Source organism: Dendrobates tinctorius, unplaced genomic scaffold (genome assembly GCF_039654945.1).
Source record: "Dendrobates tinctorius isolate UK_male_01 unplaced genomic scaffold, ASM3965494v1 ptg000197l, whole genome shotgun sequence".
Classification (NCBI taxonomy): domain Eukaryota; kingdom Metazoa; phylum Chordata; class Amphibia; order Anura; family Dendrobatidae; genus Dendrobates; species Dendrobates tinctorius.
The window spans coordinates 3,293,711-3,311,071 of record NW_027361864.1 but is presented as its reverse complement, the minus strand read 5'-3'; the positions used below and the strand labels follow the sequence as shown (position 1 = coordinate 3,311,071).

General features: G+C 45.5%; 1 protein-coding gene across 2 annotated transcripts in view; it reads right to left on the bottom strand.

Annotated features, from left to right (window-relative positions):
* VWA5A (von Willebrand factor A domain containing 5A) overlaps positions 1 to 17,361 on the bottom strand; it is a 163,308-nt gene that overhangs the window by 52,849 nt on the left and 93,098 nt on the right. Inside the window, exons 7-8 of one of the 2 annotated variants that reach the window (XM_073553120.1) lie at positions 13,360 to 13,422; positions 2,080 to 2,249 (exon numbers count right to left, since the gene is read on the bottom strand). In XM_073553120.1, the coding sequence (XP_073409221.1) occupies positions 2,080 to 2,249; positions 13,360 to 13,422 (233 nt within the window). The remainder of the gene's footprint in view (positions 1 to 2,079; positions 2,250 to 13,359; positions 13,423 to 17,361) is intronic. The other variant, XM_073553121.1, reaches the window with a different exon arrangement.

Genomic DNA, 17,361 nt, shown 5'->3' with positions numbered 1-17,361 from the left:
CTTTGGAAGTCATCTTTCTGAACTTCTAAATCCGGCAAACGGGGAGGTGGACGGCTGTCGGCCTCCTCCTCTTCCCCGGTCTCCTCCGTATCACCCGCCATGACTGAAAACGGGAACTGCAGGTCATTTCCCGCAGACTCTTCCCCCGAGTCTTCCGGGGAGACATCTTCCAGGGGTTCGAGACCCCCACGCGCCCTGGGAGAAGAATCATGTACACTATTACCCGAGGGCATCAACTGATTCTCCCACAATTGCCAGAAGTGGGGAAAATCCCGGCCCAGAATAACATCATGCAATAACGCCGGGACGAGTCCCACTTTATGTTGCACAGACCCATAGGAAGTAGTAATGCATATGACCGTGGTGAGGTACGAACAGGTGTCTCCATGCACACACGTTACAGAAAATTTGTCTGATGGTCCTGTCGGGGCTGACACCAGACTGGCCTTCACCAGAGTCACCACACTTCCCGAGTCTAACAATGCCACCACATTTTTGCCATCAACAGTTAAATCACACAAGTGTTTTTCCACATCCTTTTGACCGGCATTCACACTCACTACCCGTGCAACCATAGACATGCGGTTTTTAGAGTCTGTGACGTCGCACTGCATGGGTTCAGTAGTGACCGGACAGTTCGCAGCAATATGTCCCATCTCTTCGCAGCGGAAACACCTAACGGGCCCCTTGCTTCGACCATAGTTCGTTACTCTCGGCCTCGCAGTGCGGGCAGTCCCGTTTTCCTCCCCCACTGTCTTAGGGATTTTTCCATCTCCCCTACTCCCTGGAACAGTCTTACCGGTTCCACGTGGAGATGATGAAGAACGAGGTGGGGTAGCGTCGTCTCGGAGTCCTTCCGCCACGGAGTAACGTTCAACCAGATCCACCAGTTGATCTGCCGTCGTAGGATTTCCATGGCTTACCCACTTCCTCAGGGCTGGCGGTAGAGCTCTCAAGTACTTGTCCATGACGACTCTCTGGATTATCTCTGGCGCTGTCAACACCTTGGGTTGTAGCCACTTCTTCGTCACGTGGATCAGGTCGAACATCTGTGACCGCGGTGGTTTATCCGGCTAATAAGTCCATTGATGCACTCTCTGTGCACGGACAGCGGTCGTCACTCCCAGCCGGGCCAAGATCTCGGCTTTCAGTTTGTCAAAGTCCTGCGCGGCTTCAGGCTCTAAGTCATAATAAGCCTTTTGGGCCTCACCGGAAAGAAACGGGGCAATCAGGCCGGCCCATCGTGCCTTCGGCCATTTTTCTCGCACCGCCGTCCGTTCAAACATGGTCAGGTATGCCTCGACGTCATCTTCGGTCGTCATCTTCTGCCAGTACCGCCTCACGTGAATCACTCTCGACTCGGCTTCCAGGTTAACCTCATGTAGGCTTGCCAGGCGCTGCGCCACCTGCTGGAGAAGCGAACGATCGGTAGCTGTCATGTCCACCAACTCCTTCAGCTGGGCCATCATCACCCGATTAGCTTCTAGCTGGACGGCGGTGGACTGTACCAGCGCTTTCACCACGTCCTCCATGCTCATGCTTGCAACGTGATGCCCGCGTTCTCCACCACAATGTGATAAAACACTCCGGGATCGCCTTTGCTGGGGTCAAAGGTCACGTGCGTTCAGCATGCAACTCAGGCGCAGAGCTGGGATTCGGGTATAACTGACCCTGGGTCAGGTTTATTAATGGTGAAAAGCAATGCAAAAGGAAATAAAACATAAAACAAATCCTTGCCTGTCCGGCACTAACTAAACAATGGACAACCTAACTACCAACTGGCGGGCTTCTCCCGTCCAGCCAAACCACAGTTGCAGTGGGCACTGCTTCCACTCACGTGTGTCTCTCACACAGACAGGCTCTCTGTGTTCCCAGGCAGAGACACTCACACAACCACCTTGCATCCTTTTATATCCACCTCCCATTATTCATTAGCAAGCAGGTGCGATACTGACCAGACTAGGCCACATAGGAAAGGAATCTGGGTGAGATAAACCTGCCCTCATCCACTATTCCCACATGATTCTCACACTCAGTAGATGGTCACTACAAATGATCCCACAGAATCCATTCACTGACCTTAGCGCTTTGAATACGTAGTGGAGCATTTGGCTCTGAATTCATAGGACAATCCATACTCCCAGACCGGTCCACCACAAAGATAAACTCTCCACGGTTTGTCGGTCCTTCTGCAGCCGGGAAACTGGGATAGAAGTTCAACATGGCGACAGTCTCGCTCATAAAAGATCCTAAAAATAAATAGGAAGAGATCAAATAAGTCACATAAATAATACAATAAAAAAAAACTCCAGACGATCTACATGTATGGACACATGCAAAAGATGGAAATGTAAGAAGGACTTGAAATGTATCTGACATACAACTATAAGATGAAGGGTTGTCTGATTTGGACAATTCTCAGACCTTCATACAATTTTGTTACCGCTCTTCACTATAGCCAACAGATGCTGATCCTAATCAGAGGATACCCCCTATTAACGCTAAGTTATTAAATAGGGTGGAGGAAAATTAGATAAAATATATATAGAAAAAAAGCTAATATAAAAACGACAAACCTTTCAAAACTCAACTCTTTAAACAATTAATGTCAAATGTAAAGAAAATTTTATAATAATAAAAATATTTATTTCTGTAGCGCCAACATATTACGCAGCACGTTACATTTTAGCGAGGACTTGTACAGACAATAAAGACCTTACAGAAGAACACATAACTCAGATACCAAAAGGAGTGAGGGCCCTGCTCGCAAGCTTACAATCTATGAGGAAACAGTGGAGAAACACAAGGTAAAATGGTAAAAAGTGCTTATACTGTACTGTCCGTCCATCAATAAAATATGTAGGGTAACTAAATAGTGTATTAACCGGTCACCAGCCAGGATGTGTACAATACAGACACAGAGGGCTAGTAAGTAATGGAGGGTGTGTGAACAGATGCTACGAGGGTCCTGATTTTGAAGAAAGTTCTGTATGGGCAAAACAGGGATGGTTAGATAAGTGTGGTGATAGGCCAGTCTCAAGAAATGCGTTTTTAGGGCACGTTTAAAACTGTGGATGTTGGGAATTAAGCAAATTGTCCTGGGTAGTGCATTCCAATGAATTAGCGTAGCACGTGAGAAGTCTTGGAGACGGGAGTGGGAGGTATGGATTATTGAGGAGGTTATTCTTAGGTCATTAGCAGAACGGAGGGCACAAGTAGGATAGTAGGCTGAGACGAAGGAGGAGATGTAAGGTAGTGCTGAACCATGGAGTGCTTTATGGTTGAGAATGATAAGTTTGTATTGGACACTGTAGCGGATGGGCAACCAGTGCAATGACAGGCACAGAGTAGATGTATCGGTGTAGCGGTTGGTGAGGAATATGTTCCTGGCTGCAGCATTCAGGACGGATTGGAGGGGAGAGTTTGGTTAGAGGGCGACAGGTGAGTAGAGAGTTACAATAGTGAAGACGAGAATGAAAAATACAACAGTAAGAGTTTTTGCAGAGTCTAAGGTAAGAAAAGGTCAAATTCGAGATATGTTTTGAGGTGTTGATGACAAGAACGAGCCAGTAATCGGATGTAGGAGGTGAATGAAAAACCTGAATCAAGAGTGACCCCAACAGAGCAGGCATTTTGTTGGGGAGTAATGGTAGAACCACATGGAAATGGCAATATCGGGCATAGGTAGGTTAGTGGAGGGAGGAAACACAAGGAGTTCAGTTTTTGACAAACTCAGTTTTAGACAGAGGGAGGACATAATGTTAGGGGTACTTCACACTAAGTGACGCGCCAGCGATCTCGTTATGTATCACACTTAGCAGCGACCAGGTCCCCGCTGCGATGTCGCTGATCGTGCTCGAATGTCCTGGGCCACTTTTTGATCGCTGGTGTCCCGCTGGCCAGCATGCATCACTGTGTTTGAAACCGACGAGCGACCTCGTTAACGACTCAGAAATCATGGACGCAGGCGGGAGTCGTCAGAATCGCTGCTGTGCGACACTAAGCGACGCACCAGTGATCCCGCCGAGATCGTTGCTGCGTCCCTGGGTAAATTTGACATCTTACTAGCGACAATTTATCGACGCACCAACGATCCTTACCAGGTCGTATCTTTGTCGGGATCGCTGGTGCGTCGCTTAGTGTAACGGTACCCTTAGAGACATCTGAAAGACAATCACTGGTATTTTGTCGTAATGCAGGGGTGATATCAGGAGACAATGTTTATAAATGGAAGTCATCAGTACAGAGATGGTACTGAAAACCGAATCTACAGGTGGCTTGTCCAACAGAGGCAGTGTATAAAGAGAACAGGAGGAGGCCTAGGACTGATTCTAGAGGAAATCTGACAGTAAAGGGAAGAGGTGAAACGTGGACGAGGGACGGCCACATGACAAGGGGTGCAACAAAAATCTGCAGACAAGCACAAAGATCAGATAATATGATTTGAATATTTACTAGCCAGTTTATAAAACAAAGGAAAGGATGGTAGGTAAACAGTATATACTGTATGTACCAAATATAATGACAGCAGTTACTCTCAATAAGGCCGGGATCACACATGCGAGAAACTCAGACGAGTCTCGCATCTACCCGGCACTGCCACCGGCACTCGGGAGAGGAGCGTGCGGCTGCATAGAAATACCTACAGTTACATGAAAGCAGAATACGTGATTAACCATTTCTATGCCTAAATCAATGAAATGACAGTGTTGAGCCAGTTCTTTTGTAATCATCTACTTGGAGCAGTTTTCGAAGTGTCTTTTACAGAAGAGGCTGTTTCTGCTAAATAACTGGACCGCTATAAGGCTATTTATATATGCACATATATATTCAAATGTAAAATGGTACCGTTACGGCCTAAGACTGAAGTAGAAAGGTCCTTGATGGGCTGAGTCCCGAATAATCGGACATGCCATCTTGAATCTCTCCAGCGCAGGACTTCCCTAAGTCCTCAGAGATAAGGCCTCATGTGGCCTAGCCAAATATGCTGTGTACTTGGTTGTCCTGATTGAGTCAGCTCATTTCAAGCCAAGCAACGAGTCCCAGAGTCACCAACAACAGATCCAGAGTCGCACAACATTATCCAGACTTTCTCCAAGGATCCGCAGCTACACCTTCACCCGGACTCTCCTTCGACTTCTTCCAACCGCCAGCCAATTGCCCAAATCCCTGTGCTCCAATTCCAGCCTCTCGCTGCTGCCCTCTACTGGCCAGATCATATATTGCATCACAAATCTCCAACAATACAGTAAACTGTGATTAGCCCCAGGGGTGAACCTAGCCTCTCTGCTGCCTGAGGCGAGCAGCAAAATGACGCCCCCCCCTCCCCCTCGCACACAAAGTAAATTTTCATATCTATCCTGTAAAACGGATTACAATAGTGGACATTTTGATTTAGATAAATAGAAAAAAAAAGGTGTCCAAACACAAGGATGTCAGCGCCATCACACGCACATACAAGAACAACACAGAAGTATCCAGAACAAGGGTCATTAATGGCAATGGTAGGCCTGGCACAGGGCCGGACTGGGACAAAAATGCAGCCCTGCCACACAAATCCCACCAGCCGACAAACTATAGCACTCCTCACCCCGATCAGTGAATTTTTGCTATACTTTGTCATCCCCATATCACTCTCTTTAAGGAGTTATTTGAAGAGCCACATGTGAATGGCACCACAGTGCGTATGATTGACCACAGCTCCATTTATATGGTGCTCTTCAAAGCTATGTTACCTAGGATCATGGGGGTCCCAGCGGTCAGATCCACAACAAACAAAGTCATCCCCTATCCCCACATAATGCTGCATACAGTACAATGGGCACCATATACTACTTCATACAGTGTAATGGGCCCCATATATTACTGCATACAGCATAATGGGCCCCATATAATGCTCCATACAGTATAATGGGCCCCATATATTACTTCATACAGTATAATGGTCCCCATATATTACTTCATACAGTATAATGGTCCCCATATATTACTTCATACAGCATAATGGTCCCCATATATTACTTCATACAATGTAATGGGCCCCATATAAATCTTCTCCCCAAACCCCACTGCTCTGGTCTCCTCAGTGTATTCTGATCCTCTGCACTGCTTGGCACAGGGATATCATTACCTTTACGTATATAATTGTCCACTTGGACTGATAGTAATAGTGATTTGTTTGTACCCTGTTGTCTGGGGCTGGCCCTCTTTATGGGGGTGCCCAGGGCATATGATTATACACCAATAAAAAGTATGAGAGGCTCAAAGTGACCAGTGCCACCTAGTTTCCTACCCCCCCTTATTCTACTGGTACTGTGGGCACGCTGACTGGTACTGAGGAAAAGAAAGAAAGAACAGAGATGAAAAAAGAAAACAGAGAGAGAAAGAAAGATCAGAGAGAGAGAAAGAAAGAGGGGAAAGAAAGAAAGAACAGAGAAAGAAAAGAAGAAAGAACAGAGAAAGAAAGAAGAACAGAGAGTGAAAGAAAAAAAGAAAGATTACAGAGATAAAGAAACAGAGAGAGAAAGAAAGATTCTATAAAGATACTATAGCAGCCCAGCTCCCACTGTAGTGCCCACCTGAGCCTCCCGATGCAGGACATATCATGATCCGCTCACATGGCCGGCATCCCCGATTTCAAGGCGATCCTGCTATCCGCGCTGTTGGAGGACACTGTGATGGATCTGAAGCATTCCCAGAAGTACCTCCATGGTTCCGTCACAATCTCCTCCCGAAATTACCTCATTTCCGGTCAGCTTCTAGCATGTCACTTCCGTTGGAACGTCACGTGCGAATTTTAAAGTGCTCCTCGGGGCTCCGCCGTGTACTCCTGTGTCCGCGGGAAAAGTAAGCTCCCAGCCGGGGCAGTATCTCTCTCAAAATCGGGACTGTCCCGCTGGGAGGTATGAATGCTCCCCACCATACACCTTGTACACGTATGGATCCGCATACATCCTACACACACTGTTCCGCTTTTTATGCCTCGTACACACGGCTCCGTTCTGTACACCTCGCACACACACGGCTACACAGTACACACATGGCTCCACTCCGTAAACCTCGCACACCTTATACGCACGTGGCCACGCTCTGTAAACCTTGTACACAAATGGCTCCACTCCGTAAACCTTATACACATGCAGTTCCGCTCCATACACCTCACACACACGCGGCGCCGCTCCATACACCTCGTATACGTGAGGCTCCGCTCTGTACAACTCACACACTCGCGGCTCTGCTCCGTACACACACACTGCTATGCTCCGTACATCTCGCACACACGGCTCTGCTACATCCACACTGTAAACCCTCCCTGACCCCACACATAAACTTCACCTCATCCAGGATGATGAGAACCAGTACAGACAGCAGAGTCCTGCATAAACCAAGGGCTGAAACTGGTTACTGGGGGAACATTATACTGTGTATGGGGGGATGGCAGTACTGGGGGAACATTATACTGTGTGGGGGGGTGACGGTAGTGGGGAACATAATACTGCATGTAGGGGTGGCGGTACTGGGGGAACATTATACTGTGTATGGGGGGATGGCGGTACTGGGGGAACATTATACTGTGTGGGGGATGGCAGTACTGTATGAATATTACACTGTGTGGGGGAGTGACGGTAGTGGGGAACATTATACTGCATGTGGGGACAGGACATGGACATTGCAATGTGTGTTTCGTTACTTCCTGTTTTCCATACTTGGGTCATATGCATCTATCAGAGGAAAAGGAACAAAATGCTATGATTCTTAGAAAGTGACAACAAAAAAGCACCAAGATAGTCTCAGCTCTGAAAAGGTTACTTCCCCCTGTGCCCAGTAATGTGGAGCCGCCGGCACCGACCTCCACCCGGAGAGCCACACTCCACATAGAGAATAATGGAGCCTCCAGCACCAACCTCCACCCGCAGAGCCCCACTCCACATAGAGAATAATAGGGCCTCCAGCACCGAACTCCACCCGCAGAGCCGCACTCCACAGAGAATAATGGAGCCTCCGGCACCGACCTCCACTCGCAGAGCCGCACTCCACATAGAGAATAATGGAGCCTCCAGCACCGACCTCCACCCGCAGAGCCGCACTCCACATAGAGAATAATGGAGCCTACGGCACAGACCTCCACACGCAGAGCCCCACTCCACATAGAGAATAATGGACCCTCCAGCACCGACCTCCACCCGCACAGCCGCACTCCACATAGAGAATAATGGAGCCTCCGGCACAGACCTCCACCCGCAGAGCCGCACTCCACATAGAGAATAATGGAGCCTCCGGCATCGACCTCCACCCGCAGAACCCCACTGCACATAGAGAATAATGGAGCCTCCAGCACCTACCTCCACACGCAGAGCCGCACTCCACATAGAGAATAACGGAGCCTCCAGCACCGACCTCCACTTGCAGAGCCGCACTCCACATATATGGCTGCTCTGTGCGCACAGGACCTGTGATGAGGTCACAGGAGGGGAGGAGTCAGGGGGTCACATGATCAGGGGGCCCTTACTACTTCCCTCCTATCACTGTGACCATCAATTACAGCTTCTTGCACGACCGGCCGCAGCACCAGCGTGCAGACTCAGAGGCTAAATTGTAGGTGCTGCAGGTAGAGGAGCGCATAATGCCGCCCCCTGCTGCCTGCCGCTTCAGCAAGTCGCTCAACTTGGCTCATTATAGCTGCGGCTCTGATTAGCCCTTAAAGAGGAACCAGCAAAAGATACAGTAAAAGAGCGGTCAGAGAGGTAGAAGGAAAACCAGGAAAGAGCGGTATTTCTCAGGCCAATAGAACAGAGCATTGTTAGGAGGAGCTGGTGGTCAATAGTGTCAAATGCTGCAGAGAGATCAATGAGATTCAGCATGGAATAGTGACCATTGGATTTAGCTGTTAGTAGATCATTAGAGACTTTAGTGAGGGCAGTTTTAGTTGAGGGTAAAGAGCGGAAACCTGACTGTAAAAGGTCAAGAACAGAGTGAACTGAGAGATAGCTGAATAGACGTGAGTGGACCAAGTGTTCCAGAAGTTTAGAGATGAAGGGAAGATTAGAGACAGGTCTGTAGTTGGCAGCACAGTTTTGGTGGAGGGATGTTTTTTAAGTAAAGGGTGTATGCTGGCATGTTTAAATGAGAAGAAAAAGATGCCAGATGAGAGCGAGAGATTAAATATTTTTGTTATGTGAGTGGTGACAGCTGGGGAAAGAGACTGGAGGAGATGTGAGGGAATTGGGTCACTGGTGCAGGTAGTGGGGCAAGAAGATGCAAGGATCCTGTTTACTTGTTTTTTTGTGACCGGTTCAAAGACAGAAAGTGAGCTGGATGCAGTGCAGGAGGGAGTAGAATGCATGATATTAGTGGCTTGTGAGAAAAATTCCTGTCGGATATGATAATTTTTTTTTTAATAATTGGCCAGATTATCAGCGCTGAGGTCGGTGGTCAGGGCCTGTACTCTTGAATGAAAATTGTCAAAGAGTTGTTTAGAATTGTTTGATGCGGTGATAAGGGTGTTGAAATAGGTTTGTTTGGAGAGGTGAAGAGCAGAGTTGTATGTTTTAGGCATGAACTTATAATGGATGAATTCTTCTGCCAGATTTGATTTTCTCCACAGAAGTTTGGCGCACCTGGAGCACCGCTGGAGAAAATGTGTTTGCAGCGTGTGCCAGGGTTGCCGTCGACTGTTCAGAATTGTTCTGTGTGTAGTAGGTTGAGCTTTATCCAGGGCACTTTGCAATGTTTCACTATAATGTTTCAGTGCAGAGTTAGAACATGAGAGGAAAGAGATTGGGGCCAATGATGATTGCTAATTCTTCATAAGTTTCTGGGTATCAATTGCACGTATATCATATATAAGTGTGGAAAGTGAGGGTATTCTGAGCGAGCTAACAGTTCTTGACAGGGAAAGAAAGGAGACTGTCAGAGAGTGAAAGAGGGGAGTTAGTAAAGTCATACACTGAGCAGTGCTGGGAGAAAATAAGGCCCAGCGTATTTCCGTCTTCATGTGTAGGAGAGTTAGTGTTAGGAATCTGGGTCATTCTATGCATATGCAGCAACCCAGATTCTCACATTTGTCTCCAGAGGCTGTCCTTTTTCCCTGCTTCTGAGCATGCTCACGGGACTAGCTCTCATTGGAGTTCAGGAGTCAGGTGCTCAGGTCCTGCTCCTGATTTGATTGGTTATGCTCAGGGCTCTGGAGATTTCCGGCAGGTCCCGTACGCTATAAAAAGTGCGCATGGCCGCTATGCCATGCGCTAGTATTTTCTATACTTGCTGCTGTGTGTTTGGTGATGGATGCTTGGACTGGTGAATGACTTATTATGAAACCCCTTCCCTCTGATAATACGAATGTGTGAATGATTGGGATACAGCCAGTGTGCGCGCTAGCGCCAGCGTGCTCATGCTCCACCTTTTACAGCAGCCAGCGTCTCGCATTGCGCCTGCTAATTGCGCTTGCAGCCGTTTTGGGCGTCCACAGCTGCGACGCCGTGCACACGTCCAGTCACGGTAAGTCCATTTGGTGGTAGTGACGTCTCTAACTACCCCAATCTCTGGCTACCGCACGTGTGCCGCTGATTATCTGTGCAGTATATACAGACTCAGCGTTTTTGTGTTTATGTTCTTGTGTGCAGCTCTGTGAGTTCCAACAGAGCTTGCTTTTGTGCATCAGGTGCAGTTCTTCCCTGTGCACATCACCGTCCCGGTGCTCTGCCTTTTCAGCAGCGGTTATTACATCTGCCGCACGGTGGACCCCGGTCGGCGAACACGCTTTATTTATATTTTTTTTAAGCGTGTTCCGCCGCCGTAATAGTTAGTAGGCTGTGAAAGGCTGAAAGAGGAAATTAGAGATAAAAGATGACTGGCAGATGGGAAAAGAGGATCAACAATGGGTATGTTAAAGTCCCTCATGATGAGGGTGGGGATGTTGCAGGATAGGAACCGAGGAAACCTGGTGGTAAAGTGAACCAGGAACTGATGCGAGGGGCTTGGAGGGTGATATACAACCACAACTCACAGGGAGAAAGGCTTGTAGGGTCTGATAGGGTCTAACAGAGTAGACCTCAAAAGAAGGGAAGATTAGTGATGGTACTTTGGAGATAATCTGAGAAGTACATTTTGCTGAAAGGAGCAGACCAGCATCTCCACATGGTCTGTTGTCAGGTCTGGGGGTATGTGAAAAATGAAGGCCACCATACGAGGGAGTAGCAGGAGCGGTGGTGTCTGACTGCTGGATCTAGGTTTCAGTAAGACGTGAATTCCAGAGGGCGCAGTTAAAAAAGACAGAAGGCATGCAAGGAACATTAATGAGATTTATGGAATTTCTGAATGTAGCAGGGGAGGGGTTAAATTTACTATTACTAGAAGGGCTGGGTTGGGCGAGATATTTCCTGCAACTAATAGACTACAGAAAGTGATCAGATGGTTAAGTGATTTGTTTGAGCATCTCTTGAATTTTATGGTAAGAGTGAATGGATCAGTATGGTTTAAAACTGTGAAAAGAGAGTGAGATCTGTACCTAACAGTGTAGAGAAGAGAGGGGCTGATATCGATTGAGTGGAAATAGTACGGAAAAAGGCGGTAGGACTGTCAGACAAAGCCACAGGTCTTAGCCAGTAGGAATGGGGCAGAGAAAGGCTGTGTTAGGGTCCAGGCCAGGACTCTGAAGCAGTAGAATAGCGTGGACTAAGATTCCAGGAACATAGATACTGGAATCAGGATGCGAGTCCAGGAAAAGGCCAGGAGTTAAACTCAGGAACAAGGTGGTTTATGCTGCTGATACCACTGGAAAAAAGGCTGGACAGAACAAGAACAGGTCTGACGATACTCAGGAAATGAGAAACCTATGTGGAATTAAGTAATAAACATTGGCAAGTTCATGGGCAGCAGACAAGGAGAAGGCATCATGTTCCATGGCAAAAAAGCCCAGAACAAGGAAGATTGAGCTTGGGTTGATGCACTGTGGATAAAACCTCCAAGTTGTCTTTGTTTTGGATGCAACGTGGCAAATTGTAAACCTAGATGAAACGCTGAGCTGCTCCAGTAGTGTCATGCAAAAGAATCTATCATGTATATCAAGGCATCCTTGGGAGGTAATTAGCATTAACAAGTTCTAGGAAGATCAATAAAAATGAATCTTCAAACATAGAAAATCTAAGAGAATATCATGATTTGAGAGCAGCCACATGATGTCTCTCAATCAGTGAGCCAAGAAAAGACACCTCATGTCAGTATTTGTTTGGAAGACAAAGAATATCAACAAGATGTTGAGTAACGGAACAGTGGTGACAACCACAAAGTTTATTGATAAGTGTGGGGAAAGAGCCGTGAAGGGCCAGGACATCAGTCACTAAGGGTGCTTTCAAAATTGGGTCACGTCACACGTTAGGTATCCTTGTCATTGCTTACGTCTGATCCCATCCCCCCGCAAAAAAAGGATTCGGACTTATGCACCGAAAATGCCCCAGACTATAATGGTTCGAACAGAGTGAACATTTGCTTTGTCGTGCATGATTTTCGGGCATGTACGCCTACTGGAGACGGACATGCAGACGCAGTCTACTACTCCACCTCCAGTAGGCGTATATGACTGAAAATAATGCGTGACAAAGCAAATGTTAACTCTGTTCGCACCATTTTGCAGTGGAGTCCCGATGGGACCAAAGAACGTGTGACAAAATGCAGTTTGAAAGCACCCTAAGAAACAATGAAGCATAGCTGGTCACCGATTATAGCTCTGTCCTAATAGAGCAGAGTTGATATTCATCTGACGTCTGATACGATCTTCAAATAAACGTAGAAATTATTCTATTTGATGCAAAGAAATTAAAGTCTTTTGTTTTATTCAAACTCCCATCATCTCCTGTTGATAAGGATATAAAGAAATTGATGAAGATATACAAACTGGACATATTTATAAATCAAAATGGCGATTATGTGCTGATTCACACCTGTTAAATTAGAAAAATTCTGTGGCCTTTGACATGTTTTTTCCAACATGTCCTGTTTTTTTTTTGCTAATAATGATTATTGCTTAGGTAACAGAATAGAATCACAAAAGGCAATGAATATCGATTAAGCCTCTCCAGAGGTAGGAGAAATTACAGGTTTTAGCAATGATCAAGATGATAAGTGATTGTCTATATAAGTAATTTCCACAATAAAACAGAAGAATCCTACTAGTGACTGAATCTGCAATCACGAGTGGTTTATTCTCTGTGTACACGCTTATCTATTTGATATATGATTTGGCGTCAGACAATTAAGTCGATCACCACCTTTGTGAACTGAACAATTGGTCACCACGGATCAGTTACTATAATATACTGTACTATATTACAGCAATACAAGCCTGATTCCAGTAGGACTTACCATATCTAATGTGAGATTTTGAGATGAATTTTCGCCGAACTAGAGTCCATAACTTGTAGGCAACTAAAAGGGAATGAAACGACGTAGAATTTAGAGAGGAGCAAAACGCTAACAATTTCGCGTGAAACCTCAGATGATGAAAAATTGTTTTTCTATTATTTTGTATATGTTTATTCCATCCTGGTGATTTAGGAAGTAGAATCAGAAAAAAAAATGTTGCCCCAGTCTGTATGGGTGCTGGTTCTATAACATTCTTGGTATCCCATAGTGGGATTGGAACAAGCTCAGATGACAAAAGTTTAACTTTCCAAAGGCCGTCATTTAAAAGATTTCCAGCATGGCGGCAATCACCCGCACGTGGAAAACGACTGAGGCTTGCAGAGAGAAGGGCCTTCATGTCTGCACTGATAGAACTCCATCGGACTGACTGTGACTGAAATTGATGATCTCTTATAAAAATCAAACTACAGTATTGCAGTGTATTGTACAGATGATAAAACGACTACAGATTCCAGTCTCTTGAGGTGGAAAATTTCAAGTGTAAATATGTGTGTGTATATATATATATATATATATATATATATATATACATATTTATATACCGTATGTATATTTATATAGTGAGGGGAACCATATGCTAGGGCCATTATGTATCCCCCAGAATGTGCTCGGAAACATACTGGAGTGCATTGTAGTCACAGTTTAGGAAAACCTGTGTTGAATTTCATTTTTGGAGAGTTCTGTAGGATGGTAGTGGGACGGATCTCTCCCTCCAGTCCGGGTCTTACCGGCGGCCCATGGCCATGGTTTTCATTTAAACCTGCAGTTGAGGTTTGGGTGTATCAGTTTGCGTTTGGGATTTAACATGTAGCAGAGCTAAAGGTGCTGTGGTTGTATGCCAGACTGTATGAAGCTAAGACAGATCAGAGCCAGCGACGTAAGCAAACATTTTAGCACCCGAGAACCTTACGGGGGTGCAAGTGCAAGCGGCACTGGACTTTATTTCACTTGTTTCCAGCTGTGATCAGAAGGTGAGCAATATTCATGTGTGCAGTATTTGGACAATAACGGACGCGTTATTAAACTTGCCTGGGCCAGTCTCAATAAATTCACAGGCGGAAATGTCACTGCCACACTAATATACAGGGTGGTCCAAAAGTAGGTGGACACAAAATAATAACATTTATTTTATATATAAAATTATATTCACTAACACAAGCATAACATTGACAATTAAATTTTATTCTGAACAATAATACAAAAGCCCTTAAATTTTATCAGCGCAAGGGCTCAAACTGTTTTCCATCACAATTTGCACAGCTTTGAAGTCTGCCTCTTACGCTTCGACAAACATTTTTGCACAAGTCTCTTTGGGTATTAATTTCTTGAAATACATCTCTTATGTAATTTTTCAAATCACTGACACTTTTTGGTTTTCGACTATAAACTTTGTCCTTGAGTACTCCCCAAAAGAAAAAATCCATTGGGGTCAAGTCTGGTGAATGTACCGGCCAATCAAATGGGCCTCTTCGGCCAATCCATTTATTAGGAAATGTTTCATCAAGATACTCGCGGACTACTCTTGAATAATGTGGAGGGGCCCCATCTTGTTGGAAATAAAGGTCAATTGAATTAGGCTGTTGCTGTAACTGGGGAACAACTTTATTCATTAAAATTTTGAGATACTAATCTCCTGTGACTGTTCCTTCAAAAAAAAAAAAAAAAATGGTACAAAAACACCAAAACTTGAAATACCACCCCAAACACTGACACCAGGCTCATTTAGTTGTTGCTCTAATGTTAAATGCATGTTCTCATTATCCAGTAAATACAATTATGTCTGTTAATATGGCCAGATAATGTGAAAGAAGCCTCATCACTCCACATAATGTTATCTAAACTTACTGGATTTTCTTCAATTTCATTAAGCATACTCTCACTAAATTGCAGCCGCCTGTCTGGATCATCCTCCAATAAACCATGAATTAGACGTGGACGATAGGCTTTCCACCCAACAGATTTCAGGATTCGCATGATGGAAGCTCGGGAAATTCCCAATTCTACAGAGACTCTTCTGGTGGACTTTTTTGGACTCTGAACAAATGTTTCAGCAACAAGTTGTTTATTAGGGTCGACCAGTTTTTGGAGCATTAAGGATTGAGCCAGTGGCATCGAAATTGTCACGAATGCGGTAAATGGCTTGTCTCTTTGGGGCTTGAGTACCAAATGTTTCAACCCAATTTGCTCTGTTTCAGTATTTTGAGATTTCCAATACTCTTTTAGGCTTTGTGCACACGTCCGGAATCCCCGCGTATTTTATGCGTTTTTGCCATGTCTTTTCGCAGCGAAAATGCGGCGTAAACTCTGCGAAAACGCATAAAATAAGCAAGCCATTGCATTCAATGGCATTCCGCACATGCTGTGCTAATGCTGCGCATTTTTCTGCGGCAAAATCGCATAGTGCATACTCATTCTTTGTGCGGAATCGCAGGAATTCCACACACATAGGAATGCATTGTTCCGCTTACTTTCTGCATGTGGCTGTGCCCACCATGCGCAAAGTAAGCGGAAAATGTGCGGATGGTACCCACGGTCTGGAGGAGAGGAGACGCTCCTCCAGACCCTGGCTACCATATCCCTGTAAAAAATAGAATTAAAATAAAAAATCGTGTTATTCTCACCTCCCGGCATCCCTCGCAGCGTCCCCAGGCCTCAGCGATGCTCCCGCCAACTACCATTCCCAGCGATGCCTTGCGACAATGACCTTTGATGACGTAGCGGTCTTGCGAGACCGCTACGGTATCGCGAGACCGCTACGTCATCAAAGGTCACTGTCGCAAGGCATCGCTGGTAAAGGGAGTTGTTGGGAGCATCGCGAGGATCGGGAACGCTGCGTGGGACGCCGGAAGGTGAGAATAACACAATTTTTTTTTTTTAATTATTTAAAACTTTATATCTTTTTACTACTGATGCCGCATAGGCAGCCTCAATAGTAAAAAATTGGTCACACATGTCAAACACTATGTTTGACCAGTGTGACCAACCTGTCAATCAGTTTTCCAAACGATGCTACAGATCGCTTGGAAAACGCTAGCATTCTGCAAGGTAATTACGCTTGCAAAACGCTAGTTTATCGTGGGAAATATGCGGAAATTATGCATGTGAAATTCTAGGAATTCTAGCGTTATTTCCCGCGGCAGGGAGTTGCGGAATTCCTGTGGAAATTTCCGTGGGAATTCCGGACGTGTGCACATAGCCTTAAAATCCATTTTCTTTGATCTGTATTTAAATTATTTGCCATTATGGGTTATCTGAATTATCTGAAAAGAAAACAGATTTGGGGGAGATTTATCTGTGAAAACTGGATCTGTGAAACTGACTCACTTGCCCTGAGCAACCAATCAGATTCCACCTTTCATTTTCCAAAGAGTCTGTGAAGAATGAGAAGTGGAATCTGACTGGCTGCTAAGGGCAACTGAGTCAGTTTCACTTTACATGATGTTTGATAAATCTCCCCCTTCATAACCCTATTACACAAACTGTTCACCTACTTTTGGACCACCTTGTATCCCTGTGTGTATATATATATATATATATATATATATATATTGTGGCAGGGCTAAGGGTCGTGTAATTGATGGGAGATATGTGTCTCATAAATGGCTTATCTCCATAATGTAAGGCATAAGTAAAGCATACCAGATATTGTTATTGTTTTGGTTTGAAGGACCTGTGGTGAGGTCACAGTCATGTGACCAGTCAGCTGCTGGGAACGTGGGTGTGGCTACAGCCTTATAATGTGACCTGCTCCTGAAACAGGGAGCTGTATGTGGGGAGGACTACACCTCCCAGCATGTGCTGAGACTCGCGGTCGGAGTCTGCAACCACGGACATTTATGTTTTGTTTGCCTAAGCTAGAGGCTATTTTTGGTGATACGCTGTTTTATGGTTTATGACAGAAATAAACCTCAGGAACTTTGGAAGAACCTGTCTCCTGATGCA